This window comes from Fusarium proliferatum (assembly GCF_900067095.1).
Source record: "Fusarium proliferatum ET1 genome assembly, contig: FPRO_scaffold002, whole genome shotgun sequence".
Taxonomy (NCBI): domain Eukaryota; kingdom Fungi; phylum Ascomycota; class Sordariomycetes; order Hypocreales; family Nectriaceae; genus Fusarium; species Fusarium proliferatum.
Window position 1 is genome coordinate 159,617 of NW_022194791.1, and position 18,166 is coordinate 177,782.

At 47.0% G+C, this 18,166-nt stretch overlaps 12 protein-coding genes across 12 annotated transcripts; 5 read left to right on the plus strand and 7 right to left on the minus strand.

Moving 5' to 3' along the window:
- Positions 1-1,119: 1,119 nt before the first annotated feature.
- FPRO_03811 (uncharacterized protein) lies at positions 1,120-1,843 on the plus strand (the record flags this gene model as incomplete). Its single annotated transcript, XM_031225936.1, has 3 exons — positions 1,120-1,182; positions 1,237-1,497; positions 1,556-1,843. 3 exons carry the CDS (start codon positions 1,120-1,122, stop codon positions 1,841-1,843), a joined length of 612 nt encoding a protein of 203 aa, XP_031076522.1.
- Positions 1,844-2,443: 600 nt separating this feature from the next.
- On the plus strand, positions 2,444-3,271 carry FPRO_03810 (uncharacterized protein; the record flags this gene model as incomplete). Its single annotated transcript, XM_031225937.1, has 1 exon — positions 2,444-3,271. One exon carries the CDS (start codon positions 2,444-2,446, stop codon positions 3,269-3,271), a length of 828 nt encoding a protein of 275 aa, XP_031076523.1.
- An 87-nt stretch (positions 3,272-3,358) lies between these two features.
- FPRO_03809 (acetyltransferase) lies at positions 3,359-4,207 on the minus strand (the record flags this gene model as incomplete). The annotated part of the gene is made up of 4 exons (XM_031225938.1): positions 3,359-3,691; positions 3,743-3,982; positions 4,047-4,098; positions 4,146-4,207. 4 exons carry the CDS (start codon positions 4,205-4,207, stop codon positions 3,359-3,361), a joined length of 687 nt encoding a protein of 228 aa, XP_031076524.1.
- A 526-nt stretch (positions 4,208-4,733) lies between these two features.
- FPRO_03808 (uncharacterized protein) lies at positions 4,734-6,408 on the plus strand (the record flags this gene model as incomplete). The annotated part of the gene is made up of 3 exons (XM_031225939.1): positions 4,734-4,806; positions 4,856-5,445; positions 5,500-6,408. 3 exons carry the CDS (start codon positions 4,734-4,736, stop codon positions 6,406-6,408), a joined length of 1,572 nt encoding a protein of 523 aa, XP_031076525.1.
- A 138-nt stretch (positions 6,409-6,546) lies between these two features.
- Positions 6,547-8,187, minus strand: FPRO_03807 (uncharacterized protein; the record flags this gene model as incomplete). The annotated part of the gene is made up of 1 exon (XM_031225941.1): positions 6,547-8,187. The coding sequence occupies one exon, from the start codon at positions 8,185-8,187 to the stop codon at positions 6,547-6,549; it is 1,641 nt and encodes a 546-aa protein (XP_031076526.1).
- A 707-nt stretch (positions 8,188-8,894) lies between these two features.
- FPRO_03806 (HNM1-Choline permease) lies at positions 8,895-10,433 on the minus strand (the record flags this gene model as incomplete). Its single annotated transcript, XM_031225942.1, has 1 exon — positions 8,895-10,433. One exon carries the CDS (start codon positions 10,431-10,433, stop codon positions 8,895-8,897), a length of 1,539 nt encoding a protein of 512 aa, XP_031076527.1.
- Positions 10,434-10,848: 415 nt separating this feature from the next.
- On the minus strand, positions 10,849-11,910 carry FPRO_03805 (uncharacterized protein; the record flags this gene model as incomplete). The annotated part of the gene is made up of 1 exon (XM_031225943.1): positions 10,849-11,910. The coding sequence occupies one exon, from the start codon at positions 11,908-11,910 to the stop codon at positions 10,849-10,851; it is 1,062 nt and encodes a 353-aa protein (XP_031076528.1).
- Positions 11,911-12,191: 281 nt separating this feature from the next.
- FPRO_03804 (uncharacterized protein) lies at positions 12,192-12,996 on the plus strand (the record flags this gene model as incomplete). The annotated part of the gene is made up of 2 exons (XM_031225944.1): positions 12,192-12,854; positions 12,904-12,996. 2 exons carry the CDS (start codon positions 12,192-12,194, stop codon positions 12,994-12,996), a joined length of 756 nt encoding a protein of 251 aa, XP_031076529.1.
- Positions 12,997-13,171: 175 nt separating this feature from the next.
- Positions 13,172-13,909, minus strand: FPRO_03803 (uncharacterized protein; the record flags this gene model as incomplete). Its single annotated transcript, XM_031225945.1, has 1 exon — positions 13,172-13,909. The coding sequence occupies one exon, from the start codon at positions 13,907-13,909 to the stop codon at positions 13,172-13,174; it is 738 nt and encodes a 245-aa protein (XP_031076530.1).
- An 838-nt stretch (positions 13,910-14,747) lies between these two features.
- FPRO_03802 (uncharacterized protein) lies at positions 14,748-15,444 on the minus strand (the record flags this gene model as incomplete). Its single annotated transcript, XM_031225946.1, has 3 exons — positions 14,748-14,941; positions 14,985-15,188; positions 15,324-15,444. The coding sequence occupies 3 exons, from the start codon at positions 15,442-15,444 to the stop codon at positions 14,748-14,750; spliced, it is 519 nt and encodes a 172-aa protein (XP_031076531.1).
- A 183-nt stretch (positions 15,445-15,627) lies between these two features.
- On the plus strand, positions 15,628-16,573 carry FPRO_03801 (uncharacterized protein; the record flags this gene model as incomplete). Its single annotated transcript, XM_031225947.1, has 2 exons — positions 15,628-15,784; positions 15,834-16,573. 2 exons carry the CDS (start codon positions 15,628-15,630, stop codon positions 16,571-16,573), a joined length of 897 nt encoding a protein of 298 aa, XP_031076532.1.
- Positions 16,574-16,700: 127 nt separating this feature from the next.
- On the minus strand, positions 16,701-17,970 carry FPRO_03800 (uncharacterized protein; the record flags this gene model as incomplete). The annotated part of the gene is made up of 6 exons (XM_031225948.1): positions 16,701-16,987; positions 17,035-17,199; positions 17,262-17,350; positions 17,406-17,608; positions 17,663-17,890; positions 17,950-17,970. 6 exons carry the CDS (start codon positions 17,968-17,970, stop codon positions 16,701-16,703), a joined length of 993 nt encoding a protein of 330 aa, XP_031076533.1.
- Positions 17,971-18,166: the final 196 nt, after the last annotated feature.

Consider the following 18,166-nt stretch of genomic DNA (forward strand, 5'->3'; position numbering starts at 1 on the left):
AAGCGAAAGGGTCAGCATCGGTAGTGCTATTGCTGGGGAATCTGGGGTTCTGGCGATTTGCTGGTATAGCAGGCTTCATCAATATACGTAGCGTTGACGAGTGCATTTTAGTTTCACACCCTTTTCCGCAATTCCGAATCGCACTGCTCCTGAAGCCCCGTGAATGAGGAGTAGCTAAGCCAGTGCACCCTCAATGAATGGCTAACGTGACTGATCGGCCAGTACGTGGATGGAAGATAGGCATAATCACCTGGGTCATTACAGGTCCTTGGACTGTAGGCAAGCGTCTTTAATAATAAGCATGTTACTTTCTTTTGTGGTGAGTCTCGGTGTGGCATTGGCTCCACATCTTTTCTTATTGCAGATAGAGCCATTTATCTCCATTTAAGGAGAAATACTGTAGTGCTTGAGTTATGGCTACTTTACACCAGATGCTGCACACTGCGTATAATGAGAGGCTTATGGTCTCCTGAATTGAGATGCAGGCGCGTTAAGTAAAATAAACTTTTTAATGTTACTCTTTAAGAGTAGTTTTCCCTGCCAGAACTACTTTGTAGACAAGCACTTATCTATTAACTCATTTAGTTTCTCCTCGTCGTTAGGGCTATACTGATAGAGCAGTCAATTAATGGCATTTGTCTTATTGCCTTGTTTTTGCCTTGGCTGATTCACTCCATTATAGAACGTATTGTTATTACATTTAGTTCCTTGCAAACTCTTAAGTAAAAGCCAAGTCTTATTAAAGTCTTCCCTATGGGTTAAGGGTAGTTCTAGAAGCTGTCATTAGCCTTAAACATTTTGTAATTTAATCAGGCTCTTGTATATATTATTCAAACCTCAGGTCTAGGTTAGCTGGAAATAACTCCTCCTATGTTATTCCCATTATCTTAGTGTTCTTCCGATAAGAGGGGAAGCGGGTCTGGGGAGCTGGGACCGAGGCGCCGGCTGATGTGCACGGCTAATGAGGAGGATATTTAGCCTCAGGCATCATTAATTTTCTCCTATCCGTCATCAAACAAGGACAACCTCACACTTCTTAATTGCCTCTATCTTATCCAGTTCTCACACCCACTTGCGCCCTGGAAATTTATCAGAGACAAGTTGCGCCACGCTAACAAAATGTCATCTCTGACGCATTCGCCGAATGGCAAACCTACAATTGACGCCAAGGCGCTGTTGGGTGTATGCTTCGAGTGTTTTGTATGTTTTGTAGTGAAGCTGACATTTCCAACATAGGCATACCTCAAACAATTGCAGTCAAAGCCACTGAGGACAAAGATGCTTACTCAAGGGTCCTTGTCAGCCTTGACGGAGATTGTGGCATCGTGGTTTGCCTATGGCCTCCCTGGCCACGGCCCAACAATTACTGCCCGTGTCCCCCAAATGGCGTTTTATGGTGCGTGTGTCGCGGCACCACTGACCCACTTTCTCAACACGACTCTTCAACGAAGTCTCCCAGGGCGAGTAGTCTTACAAAACCTCATCACTATGCTGTTGGTATGTGATTACCTTTTCGCCACTGAGATTTATCAGCTACTTACCTGACTCATTACAGTTCTTCCCCATTCAAAATGCTGTCTATCTTGCATCGATGGCCGTCATTGCTGGCGCACGTACAACTGAACAGGCTCGAGCTGCAGTTCGCGCCGGTTTGGTGCCTATGACAAAAGCTATGTGCGCCATGCACCCAGTCTTGATCACCATTGCAACCGTGTTCGTACCAAAAGAGGCATGGGCCCCTTTCTTCAGCTTGGTTGGGTTCTGTCTTGGAACTTTCTTCAACACCATGGCTAAGAAGAGGAGAGTTGCCGCTGCAGCTGCAGCTTCCAAGAAGGAATCTTAGACCATGACTCAGGTATAGATTACAGACGAGGTTTTGTGTTACCGAGGACCTTTTAGCTTCTTGCGTCATGCTCCCATTCACAATACAATAACGTCATTTAGCTTCCATGACGCTTTACTTTCTACACCAACACTCAATGACCATTGCTGTAATATGGCTTATCTCTATGACCTTCCCGAGAGAGTTTGAGCTTTCAATCTAGATCTTAAGGGAACATCGTCTGTCATATGGTTTAGAACAGGCATTTTCTCTAATTTATCTTCCTTGAGGTGTAGTTTTGGTTCCTAGTGTGACTTAACAGGGAACTGGCTGCTGCTTGGTCGATATGGAAATGGTACGTCAGGGTGAATCAACGGCAAATATAATTACTCGGAGAATTACAAACCCTATCTTGAGTACTCGAAGGAAACTTTGAGAAGAAGCAGGCTAGGTTCAGCCTTGCTTTGTCTTCAAAGACCCACCGCGACTGTGACAGTACAAAGTTAGATAGCAAGGCACCAGTAACCAGCCATTTGCATTCTTTTCACGACCTCACCGACTTCTTGTGTCTGAGATTTCTTTTGACTTGGTAGAGAAGCCCGATGAGATAGAAGCTGCAGGATGAACTATTCCGAGTACATCGCCCAACCCCATCGCCAGTGTGCAATCGTTGCCCACCGTGGCTTATGGAATGAAGCTCCCGAGAACAGCTTGCTTTCCATCCAACGCGCCATTGAAGCAGGCTACAATATTGTCGAGATAGACGTACGCCGTACTGCCGATGGTGAATTTGTACTACTTCACGATGTAACCCTGGAAAGAATGACTGGAGTCGACAAGAAGCCAGAAGAGTTGACTTTGGGAGAACTGATATCGCTTCCACTCAAGAATCGCGATGGAGGCCCAAACAGTCCATTCACCGAGGAGAAGCTGCCCGGCTTACGTGATGTCTTTGAACTCACTCGCGATAAAATCTACATCCATCTCGACATCAAGCATCGGCATGTCATCCCAGATGTGTTGGCATACGCACAGAAGATGGGCGTCGAAAAGCAAGTGGATTCCTGGGCTGATTTAAAGACGAAAGATGATCTTGCCTGGATCAAAGCCACTATCACCAGTCATGACGTTCCATTCATCGCACGCACTCATCTCGAGCACGATGACTGGCAAGAACAGGCCGAGCTTGCTCTCGAGCTGAAGCCTTTAATCTGCGAAGCCTCGTTTCGAGACATCTCACAGGTCGATACAATAAAGCAGCACTTCCATGATTCCGGAATCACTCTCTGGGTTAATACCCTTGATAGTGTCGCCTCTCCAGGCTTTACTGACAGCGCTGCGCTGGAGGACCCTGACACGGTCTGGGGCCGGCTACTCAGGGCTGGTTTCTCCGTGATTCAGACTGATGAGATGGCGGCACTGCGATCGTTTCTCGACACATTGAATTGAAGAGCAAAAGCCAAATCAGTACAAGACTTGGATAGATGCATTAAAAGACTAGTTCTCATTTAGTTTTGCTATTTATACAGTCAAATTCTACCTACCGCTGGATGGCTCAGCATGGGGTTCTCTTATCATTGTGAATAACTTGATGGCATCACCGTCATCGTCGCAAATCATTTCTTTCTGGAACTTGAATCCGAGACGTCCGTAAATGGCGACGTTAGGGACATCACGGCTTGACTCCAAGTAGCATCTCATGTCCTTGGCGTCGGCCTCGTCTGTGACGGCTTTCATCAACTTAGCGCCGACTCCTTTGCCTTGAGCTTCGGGTACAACAACCATGATATTCAGGAAGAAGTAGCCTCGAGGGTCTTTCCACAGGGACGATTGGGCACTGGCTTGGGCATCTTTCCAGATATAGTAACGCTGCTCTTGGTCAGTAACTCCTTGTGTTTGGTAGGATCTCGGGCAACATACCTTGACATTTAATCCTCCACGACCATACCACAGATTCATTCTTACTTGTCCAAAGTAAAGTTTCCAGCTCTCGAACCAGTCATTCCATGTCGGCGGCTGATCCGCTGGTTGGGGACGCAACCACATCGCCACGCCCAGAACTTTATCACTGTTTTCTTCTTTGGCAACGTGAAAGATTCCATTGCGCATTCCCCACCTCATTCGAATAGCAAGAGATTCAAAGTTCCGCTGACGATCGAACTTGCATAATCATCAGCATTGCAATAGGTGATAAAAGCTTCCATAACAGATGTTCTTCACTCACTTTAGTTTGGTCATAAACCCAAACGTTATAAGGATCTCCAACAAAGGCTTGCCTATCGAGTCAGCAACTACGCAGCTAACGGAAACCTTTCACACTTACTGCACTGCTTCCACTGCTCCTGGAATATCTGCCTCTGTGAGGTCAGTGATAGAGATCCCCATTTTGAGAAGGAGTCAGTAGTGAACTGGAAGGGTACCAGCTAGATCGAAAAGTCTATAGTATAATAAAGTACTTTGCATGGAATAGGATTAAGAAAGAGCAATTCGTGGTTCCCGGGTTTCGCATGAACTTCGCCGGGATCACCTCACACGAGGCTAACTATCAATGAGATTGAAGCAAGGTTGATTTTATTACCCCTCGCAATGTTTCTTCACATGGAAGCTATTTTGTAGCTTATCTCGGATTAAGCTTAGTTGGAAATTCATGGCTTGTTGCAAGCGGGGAGATGCCTGACTCCGCCAATCGCATTTCGTTATCGTTATCTCCCTCGCATACACTTTCCAAACATAGTAAGTCGCAGCGTCGGCACAATCTCCACTAGGACTTGGACAAGGAGGCACGGTACCTTGGTACCTAGTCTTCGACTGCTGCGCTCACTTCCATGTCCTGACTTGGATATCGTCCAGCGTGATATAGATAGAGAGATTACTCACTTTTCACTTGACTAGACACAGAAAAACTACAGACATGGCAACCGATAAGACTCAGATTGAAAGCCAAATCAATCCTGGTTCGGACGGCGAGCTGAACTTGTATCTCAGTATGCCCTACAACCTGGAACACGAGCTCACTTACTGACGCCAATTCAGACCCAGCCACAACCCGACTTCTCCAAAATGTGTCAAAGGCAATCCTCCAAGACCCAGGGCTACCTAGGCCAAATCCAACAGTGTCAGCTTGGCAGGTTCCTCCTCATCCATCTCTGGCCTCAATACAGTCACAGAATCTCCCAGAGTTTACTGATTATGTGGTGATTGGCTCTGGTATTACTGGCTGTAGTGTCACGAAGGCACTCCTCGAACACCCATCTACAGCCAACTCACGTGTAGCGGTGCTTGAGGCCCGCACTCTTGTCAGTGGAGCAACAGGACGCAATGGGGGACATCTTGTCACAGCATCTGGGCATACATTCGGCCCTCTAGCTGAACAGCATGGAACTGAAGCGGCAAAGGAGATCACTCGCTTTAGCATCATGAATATTGAGCATTTGATGAGACTTGTCAGGGAGTTCGATCCTGCTTTGCAAGAAGAGTGCCAAATACGAGACGTCCTAAAAGTCATGGCAGTTGGAGACGACGAGACATGGGCTTCTGCCAAGAGCTCCGTTCTAGGTTTCCAGGATAAAGTGCCAGAATACAGTACTTATCACAGGATAATTGAAAGGGACCAGGTTCCGAAGGTATGTTCCAATTTAAGGCTGTAATGAAGCTATAGCAAGTCTGACATATTACAGAGATGGAATATCAAGAATGCATCTGGAGCCGTTGAGCATGAAGCTGGTGCAGTTTGGCCCTATCGACTACTGACTGGGATCTACGAAAGCTTGTTGGAAAAGCACATTGATCGGCTGAATATTGAGACAAACACGCCAGTGATTCGCGTTGAGTTCTCCCAGGGACTGTATCCCTACACCATCACTACCCCACGGGGGAGCATCCGAGCGAAAAAGGTCATCCATTGTACGAATGGGCACGCGGCGCACTTGCTGCCCAACTTGACTGGAGGTCTTTATCCATTTCGAGGAACAATGTCAGTTCAGAAGGCGGGACCATTGTTTCCAAAATACAATGGAACTAGATCTTGGAGCTTGTCTCACAAGTCAACCCTGGATGCAGAAACTGGCTTCTTCGACACCGGCCTCTATTATTTGCAGCAAAACCCCCTTACGAGAAGCATCTGGATCGGGAACGAGACGGCTTATATGAAGGATATTTTAACTGCAGATGATACTTATGTCCCTCAAGAGGCAAGGCAGGCACTCTCTACTATTTTACCGAAGTTGTTTCTCGATGGCTGGGGATCGGAGACCGTTTCGGAGATCGAGTCTATCTGGTCAGGCATTCAAGGACATACAGCAGATGGACTTCCTATCGTCGGCAAGATACCCCAGTCTGTGACGGGCACAGTTGGTGACGATGGACAGTGGATAGCTGCAGGATTCAACGGGTATGGAATGGACAAGTGCTGGCTGACGGGAGAGGCGTTGGTAAAAATGATACTTGGCGACGATGTCAGCGGCTGGTTTCCTGGCGCATTCCTCATCACGGAGGAACGTCTCCAGAACAGACTCACAGCTGATCGAACGTTACTCAAGTTTGCAAAGATCGTTCTGCCCAGCGGTGCAAAGGAGGGTAAATTGTAAAATGGTAGCTAGTAAAATAGAATAGATTATAGCATCATAACATAGTGATGAGAGATGCAGCCAATTAGCAGCATAGCAATATAATTATTATTATCAAGTCGTAAACTCGCTCGACCTGACCTTCAATCAGCAAGCACACTACCCCATCATTGTGCCCAAATTCTTCTCATAAGCAATATCCAACCAGTAAGCATCATCCTGTCCATCATCAATTGCCGACCAAACTTGATTAATGAGCTCTAAAATAATTTGGCTCTTTCGTAAGGGCAAGATGTGTGTATATGCTGACAGCCGAGAACTAACAAATTTCCGAGCACGGGCTACTTCAATAGACAAAACATCAATGCTCAGCAGCCCGGGATCTGTGATAGAGACTTCAGATCCTTGAAGGTCGTGAGAATTCTGTCTGAGTTCACCGGATATGGCAACCATAACAAACGGCTGAGCACTGCGAGTCCTTGACTCAAACGGAATGTCTTCCAGTATACCAAGGATATACAGAGCAAAATGCGTTAGCCACTGCTGTCTTTCCTTTTTTGTTGGCACTTGATGTGCTGGTAAAGGCCGTAAAATGTGATCCTTGTCCCAAGGTGAGTACCGTTCGTTCAAAAGGTCGGGAAAGACGCGGTAGAGCTGCAACAACCCTGTACATCGATACGCTTCATCCATAAGCTCTAAATGTCTCAGTGGTGTCTTTGGATCGCCAGGGTTCTTGGTATGGACTGCGCTTGGCACTTGGTGTGCCAAAAATGTGCGTTCCAGCCGTCTACCCTCACGCAATGCAGTTCTGAACACGTCAAGATCGCTTTCAGTCATGAATTTCATGGTGGACATGTGTTTCCGGTATTGGAATATGAGTATCCCTGTATCAGTGAGTGCGCGAACCATATCTTGCGAGATGCCAGAGTAGGGATGTGGTTCGACTGGTTTCGTTACATTTGGTGGTCCAATCCGCTCCTCTCGATGGTACCCTCCTAGCTCGTTCTTATCCGTGAGATAGACCAGAAGCATGGCCCAATAGTCCATGGTGTCTCTGAAGAAGGACATTTCCGAGCTGTCACTGTTCTCGGTGGCGATCTCATCCAGTATGCTTTGGCTTGCTCGAAAGTTCTCAGTTGCAAGGTTGTGAGGGCTAAGCCAGCTCGAGGTATGGCCAAGAAGCATGGATGCAAGCAGCATTACCTGCTTCTCCATCTCTTGAGATCTATCTCTCACAAGCTGAAGTGCTTGTGAACGTTCCTCACGAGCAACTCGTAGCAGGTGCGGGAAGTCTTTTGACAAGCATGCTGCAGCCATGCTCTGGATTGTGTGATAGAGCACTCCAGAAGACTGCCACATTTTCTCGATGATATTGCGCATGACATTGAGTTCGCTGTCCCAAGAACAGTAAAGAGTAATGACCTCGCGAAAAAAGTATTCAGATAGAGTGGTTGGGGTGTTGGACATGCGTCGTTGCGGGTCAAGGCATGGATGTCGAGCCTGGACGAGAGATTGTTCTTCCTGCGTTGGGTTCAGAGATTGAAAGACTGGATGGCTCGCGGAGTCGCCAAATGACTGCCCCATCACTCCCATTGGTTCTTCAATCTCGAATGTTGACCCTGAGTCCTCAGGAAGAGTCCAGACTGTCAAATTCCCGCCAGGGGAGCCTAGTATGTTATTGTTGTTGATTCGCGGCAAGGATTCGACTCCCAGGATGTCTTGGGATAGATTGTCGATACTGAATATCTCTGCCGGCATGAGGAAGTCCAGCTGAGATGCGGGATCGAGCCATCCGTTCATCTGGTGAAAGCCTTCGACTACTGAATTGGAAGAAGCGGTGGTACGACTCTTTGCCTTCTTTTGTCGCAAAGAGCTCTCGCCAGTGTTCAGCTTTGTCTGATGCTTTTGTGACCAACGCACATTGAGTGCATATCCTGGACACTCGTAGTTTTGGTCCTCACAACGCGTACACGCTGGCTTCCTCTCGTCGCATTTAACCTCTCAAGACGTGAGTTGGAGGGCGCGCATTTCTTTGGGTGTGCTTACCTTTCTTGTTTTGCATCTAAGACAACCATTGCGAGACTTGGAGTGTGGTGTTTTGATTGATTGCTGCATCATCAGCCCGCGTGAGAAATTTGGTAGCTCAATGTAGAATTGAAGGGAGAAGAGATAAGGGTGTGACAAGGGGAGGATGTTACAAGATGAAGCCAGTGAATTCCCCCGCTTTTTAGATAAGTCAGTTAGTGCCTGTACTAGCCAGCTCCAGAACTCGGATCATATGACTTAGCGCCTCTAGGGAAGTGAAACAAATACAGAACTAACTTCTGTATATTTGACATTACAGAGATTCATGGCTCTTGGTCAATCAATGTATTACTGGCACAGGCGGCACAAAAAAATGTTCAACAGTGGGCGACCGAATCGTTGAATTTGAAATGTCTACAAATATGGGGGCACTTATCAGTGTACCAAAACATCAATTAAATATCATCTACTCCATGCACTCCTCAGGCATTCCAAATCTCCTTTACTTCATAATTCTTCTTGGCATGGAAGAACCAAAAGCACAAAGACAAAAGAGCAATACCGACCAAGACTGGGGAAGCATAATTCATCTGCATAGCTGTGACGGGCGTGTAGTAAGGGAAACAATAGAACACAAGAGCCACCATTGTCCATGACAGCATGACAACATTGGCAATCAGTCCAAGCTTGGGGTACCAGAATGGGCCATGTTGAAAATTACTTCGTCCTTGCAAAAGGACCAAGACAACGGGGACACTGTAGCTAATGTATTGGAGCAACAGGCCCGTCGAGATCAGAGAGTTGAAGGCAAGATCCGACCCGAGATAGAGGCAGCCGAAGAGAGCAGTTCCGGATGCAGACCAGATCAACGACCAGATGGGGGTATGAAAAGGAGCAGGCGCAAGCTTGCTGAGATGGCGATGCAACGGAAAGCCACCTTCGCGGCTGATGGTCCAAGCAAGGCGGGACTGCCATGTCTGGATTGACCAAACCGCGCCAGCCGTTGTGATAAGAACAGGAACCCACAAACCGACGGCGGCCGCTTTGCTCTTGGTGATAATGTAAAATAGAGAAAGAGCTGAGTTATCCGCGGCTCCATCTATGGTTGGTACGTTGATGAGAACCGAGGTCACAACCAAGAGCCCCGATCCAAATCCGACAACGATAGTCCACATCAGAGCTTTGGGGATGTCGGTGCTGGGCGATGGCATTTCTTCAGCCAAGTGTGTAGCAACATCGAGGCACGAAAAGCTCCAATTGGCACCATTCATCCCGATGATAAAGGCAATTCCTTTTGGCCAACCTGAAATATTAACCGAGGTTGTGAAATAGTCCTTCGCAGAAGCGTGGCTGTCAGACATGGCAAACAGCGTGATGAAGATAACACCAATCGTTATGCAGCTAAAGAGGAGCATGACCTTGGAGATTCGTGGGAGCGCGTGCTCAAAACTGGCGCAAATGACGGTCAAGATGTTCAACAGCTGAAACCCAACAAATCCCATCCAACGCTTGTACACAAAGTTGGGATTGAGCAGAGAGATGATGGCGCAAAAGCCTGTAGGTACTGATAGACATGCCGATGCACCTGTAGCAACAGCGGCAAGCCAGCTGACAACAGCGATGGTGTATGACAGAAAGCGACGATATCGGGGCGGGGATAAACGATTGACCCATATATACTGTCCACCGGGATGAGGCATGGCCGATGCGAGCTCTGCCAATGTTGTAGCTGTGGCGAGGCCAACTCCCGCCATGACGAGGAACCCCCAGAAAAAGAGAGGTGTTCCACCCATTGGGAGAGTACTTCCAAGGACGAGAAGTAGTCCAACGGCAGTGTTGGTTGTGCCATAGCCAATACCAAGAGCAGATAGTGTCGTGAACGGCTTCAGTGTCTGGACGGTGACACCGCCAGGAGAAATTGATCCGCATTCAACAGCATCTCTGTCTGTCTTGGATGGCATTTCAGAGACCTCCTTGGTATCTTGTGACTTGAGACTCGGCTGATCTGTGTCGCGGTGCATAATGACTAAAATGATGGTAGTACAGGAGGGTGAATAAGAATCTGTCTCATGAGGCAGATTGATCCGTGGGGAAAGTCATACGAGTTATATAAGCTGACCCGCGTTGTGCAAGATAACGGTTTGGTAGGGGTTTTTGATGACTTATACCAACTCGTCCCCCGCGTTTGACATGATAGACGAAGCCGATATCTCAATGCGAGTGCGGAGGCGCTGTCATGTGGTACAGGATAAGCTTAAGCCAGATAAGGAATCACGCTGTGAAATGAGCCGCTAGGCCAACCGAGGAAGGATTATGCGAGGACGAATCATATTCATCGCTCGCTCGTGTTTACGCTCATCACCAGCGCTGATACGGTTTCCGACACTATCATCCTTTCCGAGGTTGACTCCTCAGCCCGTCGAATGCGATTGACTATTACCACTGCAACTTCTCATTACTCCCGCCGCTACAACCGCTTTCCTTCACCATATCAGATCTGCTCCAGTCATAAATGCCACCACGCTCAAGGAAAGATCCCTTGTCCCAGACAACCTGACTCATTGCTTTCTCAACGCCGACTCTCAAGATCGATTCGCTCTTTGTCAACATGCCCTCGCCCTTGTCCAAAAAGCACATATACTCATCCAGGAGCAAGTAGCTGCTCGCCATGGCATTTGTATCTTCTGTAACATAGCACGGAAGATGTTTATGCCGGTCGCAGAAAGTCTTCCATTGTTGGTCGGTCACGAGAAAGGTTCTCGCATCTCGCAGTCGGGTCGCGTCTTCATTCTCCCCAGCAACGAGTAGACACTGGAACACTTTCCATCGAAAAGGTGCGAGTCTCTCAATTTCAGCCGACATGTCCTCATTCCAATTATGGATGTTGACAACAGTGTTCAACTTGAACTTGATGCCATAGTCTCTGCACCATTCCGCAATGCGGAAGAGCCGGATCACATTGCCTCCATCGTCGCCCCGTCCAATATTCTTGTTCGTCTCGGGATCAAAAGAATCACATGAGATTGCAAGAATGTCCAGCCATTGGCAATTCTCACGCATCCATTTCTCTGTAATCTTGCTGCCGTTGCTTACAATGCTGATGCTTTCGAGGCCAAGTTCCTCCTTGCCAAACTGGAGTAATTCTGTCAGAAAACGAGGGTAGAGGAATGGCTCGCCACCAGCAATATTGAGCTTTTGCATGCCAGCTTCTCTCAGGAGTCTCAAGCCGCGTTTTGCTTCATCGACCGGGAGGACGTAGGATGAGGTATCGGTATGGAAGCAGAATCCGCAGGTGTAGTTGCATTTTCGTGAAGGAAAGTAGTTGACCGAAACAGGAACGTTGGATTCCTTGGTGAAGCTTTTGGACGATTGCGTAGTGACTACTGCCTTGGACTGCTTTCGGGATGTGATGATCCGGCCAATACCCAAGACACCAATAGCAAGAATGACAAAGCGATACAAGAGCTGCAGATCGCCGACAAGTGAAAGAAGCGCCATTGTTGGAGGATTTGTGACTAATGAGAAACACTCAAGAGTCGAGCCAGATTGTTCCCTGTCTTTGGTCTATAAGAATATGTTCGACTGGTGAATGGATCCTGTGTACAGAAGTGAAGTCTGGACGTTTGCAACCCCCGCATGTGACCCCGCCATCACCTCAAGTAGATGGTAATGATTCACTGTCAATTGGGTTGCGTTTGTGTTACTCGAGCTTGTGTCACGATAAGATTAATGCCTCAACAACAGCCCAACACCGCCATCATCAAACTAACAGAACAAAAATGAAGCTCCACGCCAAATCGGGCGGCAAGAGCCGCAGCTTTGCCATCGTGTTCATCATTGGTACAGTCATTTCTGCCCTCCACTTATCTCATTCGCCACTTCTGACCCGACCCTGCTTTAACTTAGGCGCTCCCGGTGCGGGGAAAGGAACGCTGTCGGCATATCTCGCGCAGAAATACAACCTCGTGCACTACTCGGTTGGTGATGGCCTGCGTGCTTGGATGCGCCTGAATCGCTCCACCGAACTCGCCGCCAAGATTCAGAGCAAACTTGACAATCAAGGCTTCCTGACCTCTGAGGATCTCAACCCCTTCATTTACCGCGAAATTCTCGATGCAATCAATCGCAATGAACCAGAGGTGAAGGGCATCTTGGTCGACGGATATCCACGATGCATTGACCAATTGGACTCCTTTGGGACATGGCCTTTCCAGGACACGGTGCCTCTCACTCCCGGCGACGATGGCAAGATCAGCCTCGTTATCAAGCCGGATCTCGTATTCTCATTTCAGATCACAAAACAAAACGCCAGAGCCAGATATCTTAGACGTGGCAGAGATACTAACGACAGTGTAGACAAGTTCGAGAAGCGCTTCACTGAGTATGAGCTGGAGACTCTACCTGTCGAGCAAGAGTATCGAAAACCTGGTATCTCGATATCTGTGAGTTTCGGACTGCTCTTGACTGAGGAAAATATCCTAATATCTGCAGATTGATGTTAATGGAACGAAAGACGAGAACATCGAGGCTCTGACTGAGTCACTTTCGCAATGTGAGATCTGGCAAAAGGCTATTGGGGGATAGTAGTAAGAGTCGTGTTAGTCTCTTATTCTGTGTCAAGTTGAGAAACTTGTCTTTATTGAGGCCATATACAAATTGCCGTCTAAAAGCTGGGATTGATTGGGACTCTTTAGTATATCGACCTGATATATCTCATTACGACGCCTTTAGGCTTTACCTGGCCATCAATCAACGTCCATTACCATCCATGCCTAAACCTCAGCTCCATTACCCTCAGCTCTTTTCTCCCAATAACCATCCATCTATCGCCATCCCTCATTTGTTGGCCTCTTCCCATTGCATACCGCTTGTAATAGTCTGTATGGTTACAATCTTGCAGTTCACACGTTCCACCAGTCCAGTCCGCAGGAGGCATTTTCTCATCGTACATAAACACAGTCATCTCTTCTAGCTCGGGAAACATGTGCTTGGCTAACATCCTGATCGTGTCACCAGCTCCTTGATGATACGTCCAGCTGGCGCTGACAGCGAATTTCTGCAGACCTTGTCCCTCCGGATCACTGGTTCGCAAGCCTTTTAGCAGTCGTGAGATTCTGCCGTAGTCTAGATCACCCAGTACAGCGACGGTGTCGACGGCGGGGTTAATGTACAACACGCGATCTGGGTCGTTGATGTCATCGCCAGCATGTTCATAAGGCGCAATCATTGCAAGGGGTAGTTTGACGCGATAATAGTCCAGTGCGACAAATCTCGCCTCAAGATTAACTGACAATAGGGCGGGATTGTAACATCGACTTTGCCATTTTGGCACACCTCCGTGTTGGAAGTTGTCGGCGTAATGTGATCTGCGGGCATGAAGTTCAACGCAGCGGGGAAGAAAAGAGTAGCGCCAGATTCTTAGACGCAATTCAAATGGTAAATTGGGAAAACTGTGAAAGGATAAAGGAAGCGTAGTCGCAAGAGGCATTCTTTCCATTGTTGATTTCAGTTTACTGCCGGTCATCGTCGGCGTCTTTTAAGAACTGCAATGTTGAGAGATAGAAAAAAGAAAAAAAAATGACGCAGGTGGAAGAAAGGCGGGGAAGTCATCCATGCATGCAATCTATGGTATCCTTTTGTTAATATTCAGACCAGTACAATACATGTAGATAAATAGGCCAATATCAAAATTTAAATAAGTCCTGCTTATAACAGAGATATAAACCAAAGAGTACCAGCTAACTTAATATATAAGTGGCGCTGGTTATCTTCCTGCATCTCAGTTTGCTTAAACGTGATGTAATAGCTTATTATCATTACGTCCCTGGATTAACCAAACCCGAGATCTTCAATTTAGGTCAAAATAGCTAGTAAAATGTCTTCCTAGACTAATGCCAAGAGTTTCCAAGTATTGTTATCACTTATTAAGTACTAAGGATCTGACTGAGTCACTTTTACAACATGACAGTAGACAAAAGGCTATTGGGAAATAGCAATATAAGGCGTGCAAGTCTCTTTATTGCAATATGCCCACAAGGTAGTAAGTATTCTTAAAAGCATTAAGCATTGCTTCTATCCAGTTGTCTAAGATGTAATTTAAAGCATCGTTGCATTTAGCCCATATACTAAGAAGGTAGCCAAGTAGGACCAGTAATGACTACTGGTCATATTTTCAGCGCCTGATTTCGTTGTGAGGAATCAATAAACCTCTTGCAGGTCGATCAGGGTAAATTCTTGTATCAAAGCTAACTGTCTATATTGAGAACCATTAATATACTGTATAATATCCTTATACAGATAAATGCACAGTTATTACAGTCTGTTAGTATGAGCTATCAGCTGTATAGTCTGTCAACACGGCGCCCAGAACCACGAGTCTGGGAATAGTGCACGCCTCCATCTTGGTGAAGGTACATATACAAATAGGAACTATCCTTCCTGCCTCCAGGGATACAGTCGAGGTATCTGTTCTCGCCTTCTGTACATCCTTTATGAACCGCAAAAAATTTCAATTGCATTGATTCCTCGTCTAAAAAGCGGAATCCGTAGCTACTACATTGAGTATAACTTACGGCATAGAGCTTTTCGCATTTGGGAAAGATGGTGTAGAGTCTGAGAGGTTTTGGGTTCCAGACCAAAAAGAGCATCAGCCGAATTGGCATGCACATCGTCAATATCATAGCCATCCCCATGGGTATTGTTGTCTATAGGCAGGAATGTATTCACTTCAGAAACACTTAGCAGTAGATAAATAGGATCAGCAGTGGATAAGCGGTCTGGGAGGTTGTGTTCATTTCTGCCCCACTACTGTTCCAATAGATTGGTTTTAGTTGGCGATCAATCGTTACTTTAACCTCAGCTGGACGCCAATTCAACAAGGATGCTAGGATGCTCAGCTTCTTAGTGCTTACTACATCCCAAGTGCGTTGTCAACACGGCCCCATAGATCAACAAAACCAACCAGTGGAATGTTGATCTCAAACGTATGCGAAGTAGATCTCTTTCCAGTTTCCACAGTAGCGCCGGTACCATGGTTACCAAATTAATAGTCTCAGCTGAAAAAGCGAGACATTGTAATCTTTTGAGGCCTGCATGGCGCCCTTAGTTACCACTACTGCCAATAATTTAAATGCCGTCTCCCCCCTCATGACTTAATCAAATTTCTAAACTTTTCTGCTTCGCGCCAGCTCAGTTACCTTCATCAATAGGCCAACCATGAGATATTATTTACTTGCTGTCTCTTTTCTCGCCGGCAGCTGTTTGGCTGTGACACCCGACGCGGTTTATGGAGGTGGCTTTGATCATAATAAGAATGACACTGTTAAGCTGCTTATTGCCAACGGAGGTGCTGGCCAGAGCGGGTTGATCAAGGGTAAACTCTCTCTCCCAATAATTTCGACCATGCTAAAGCGGATGGCCAGAGCTTGCAAATGCATATATCAAAAAGCGCGTTGCAGACGGAGAGAAGCCATTCCAGGTGGGATGGATCAAAAGCGACACCTTTTACAGCATTCAGTATCTCAAAACGGGCGAGGCTGATATCGGCATTACATACAACCCAGCTGCAGAGGAGATTGCCATCAAACAAGGCATCGCCAAAAGTCCAAGCTACTACGCTTTCCGAGACCACTTTCTTCTGGTCGGGCCCAAAGAGAATCCCGCAAATATCTCCAAAAGCGATGACATAATGACCACGTTCGCAAATCTCCACGAAGCAGCTGAAGGCCCTGCTACTGAGCCTCCTGTTCGGTTCCTGAGCCGCTATGACAAGTCTGCTACCAACATCAAAGAGACTCTGCTATGGGCCGGCATAGGACAAGTTCCTTGGGCGACTGCCTACTCAACATGGTACCACCAATACATTGCTTTTCCGATCCAAGCTCTCACAGCTGCGATTATCCTCCAAGAGTACACCATTACCGACCGTGGCACCATCTTGTCCCTTGACGCAGACCTCAGGAATCAGACTGTTGTTTACAAAGCGGGCACTGATAACGCGGACGACCCATTACTGAATCCCGCTCATGCGTTGATTGGTGAAAAGGCACCTAATGGTAAAGAGGCAGCCGTGTTTATCAAGTGGCTTGTTAGCGACAAGGGGCAGAATGTAGTTGCAGGGTTTAAGAAGGATGGGCAGGTGCTGTATTCCAAAGCACCGTGAGGAAAAGACTCGGACGGAAACGGCGTGCTTGAATGTCGCTTCTATTGTGCACGAGATTGATAGCAAAGGCACTTCTTAGTATATAATATTATCGCTTGCTGCTATTGCCTACATGTCTGAAGTGATACTACAGCAGGTTTCCCACATCCTGCAGTTCTCCAGGCAAATGAGATTTTTGGGGATGGCTAGGCAGCTCAATCTCATCGTCCATGACACCCCATTCCGCATAAGCCTGCGATGCAGTCCTCGATTTGGACGCCGTCATATTCGAAGAGTGGCCTGAGCTTGACTGGTTCGAGTTGAACCCTTGACTCGCCGTGTTGGTAGATGATCTCGATCGCATGATCAATTTCTTCAGGCCAGGGAGGCAGACAACAATAACTGCAGTCGCCATTTCGGCCATACAGAGAGCATCTTTGGCACAGTTAGTATCTATCAAAATCATTCAAGCGTGTACCTACTGCCAGATGGGTAATCGAGCTGATAATCCGCTGCGTTGCTGATGATGAAGCGGGCAAGGCTAGCTGACATCGTAATTGCACCAAGGGAAAAGACGCCGACAAGACCAAGTTTCTGCTCAGTGCGCAAGGTCAGATGTTTGAGAATGAAGAATGGGAAACAGAACACTGGGCCCTTGTTAGTCTACTCTTGTCTTCTCGGAAAGTCTTGACCAGAAACATGAACGTACAGATCAGATCCGTCGAGAAGTTCAAACACCATTGAGTGAGAAAATTGGGCAGGGAGTTCCAGGCGGAGTTCAGTTGGTTCTCAACAGACCTGAAGTTGTTAACCAGAAACTTCAACACAATCAACTGGATTTTGTCAGACTTACCAATTGTCTGATATAGGTCTCGCTATCAGAGTGTTGAGTAGAATAGATGTTGTCATACAAGAAACCAGGTACGCCGTTATTGCATATAGGGCGACTCTCAAAGATTGGAACACATCCGGTATAAGATACCAATAGAAGGCGAGGATAGAGAGTTTCGGCCAGTAGATTCCTGTGTCAAAGAAGTATTCGGCTACCCAGACTGTCTAGAATCAAGAATGAGTGAGCTTACAACGTCGAGAGCTTTCAAGGTCACTAACCTTCTGATATTCGACACTGGGGATAAGACCATCTGGGCCATCTGGGGGATGATGGACCAAAATGAGCATAGAGAGTGTCGAAGTTATGAACCATCCCAAAGCGAAGATCCAGCCCATACATGCAAAGTACTCAGAAAGAGAGAGCTTCTTTCTCTCATAGTAAAGCCTGGTCCAGCAGCGAAGGATAACTGTAAAGAGTGATAATCCCAGCAACACTGCTTGGATGGCCTGTCGCGATGTCAGTATAACGTGGTCGGCTACCGAATAGATGGGGACATTGAACACACTATTCCGACTGATATAAGCATTGTGCTTCTTCGCTGAAGCTAGTCGCATTCAAGGGTCATTCATTCTCGTGCTTCTAAGGGTTGGATCAAAGCAAGATGGGGGCATGAGGGCTGGCACGGAAATAATATCACATCTACGCGTCAAGGCTTGTGTGGCGTTCACAACTGTGTCCAGAAGATTTGATGCCAAATGCAAACACATTCCAAGCGCCAGCGG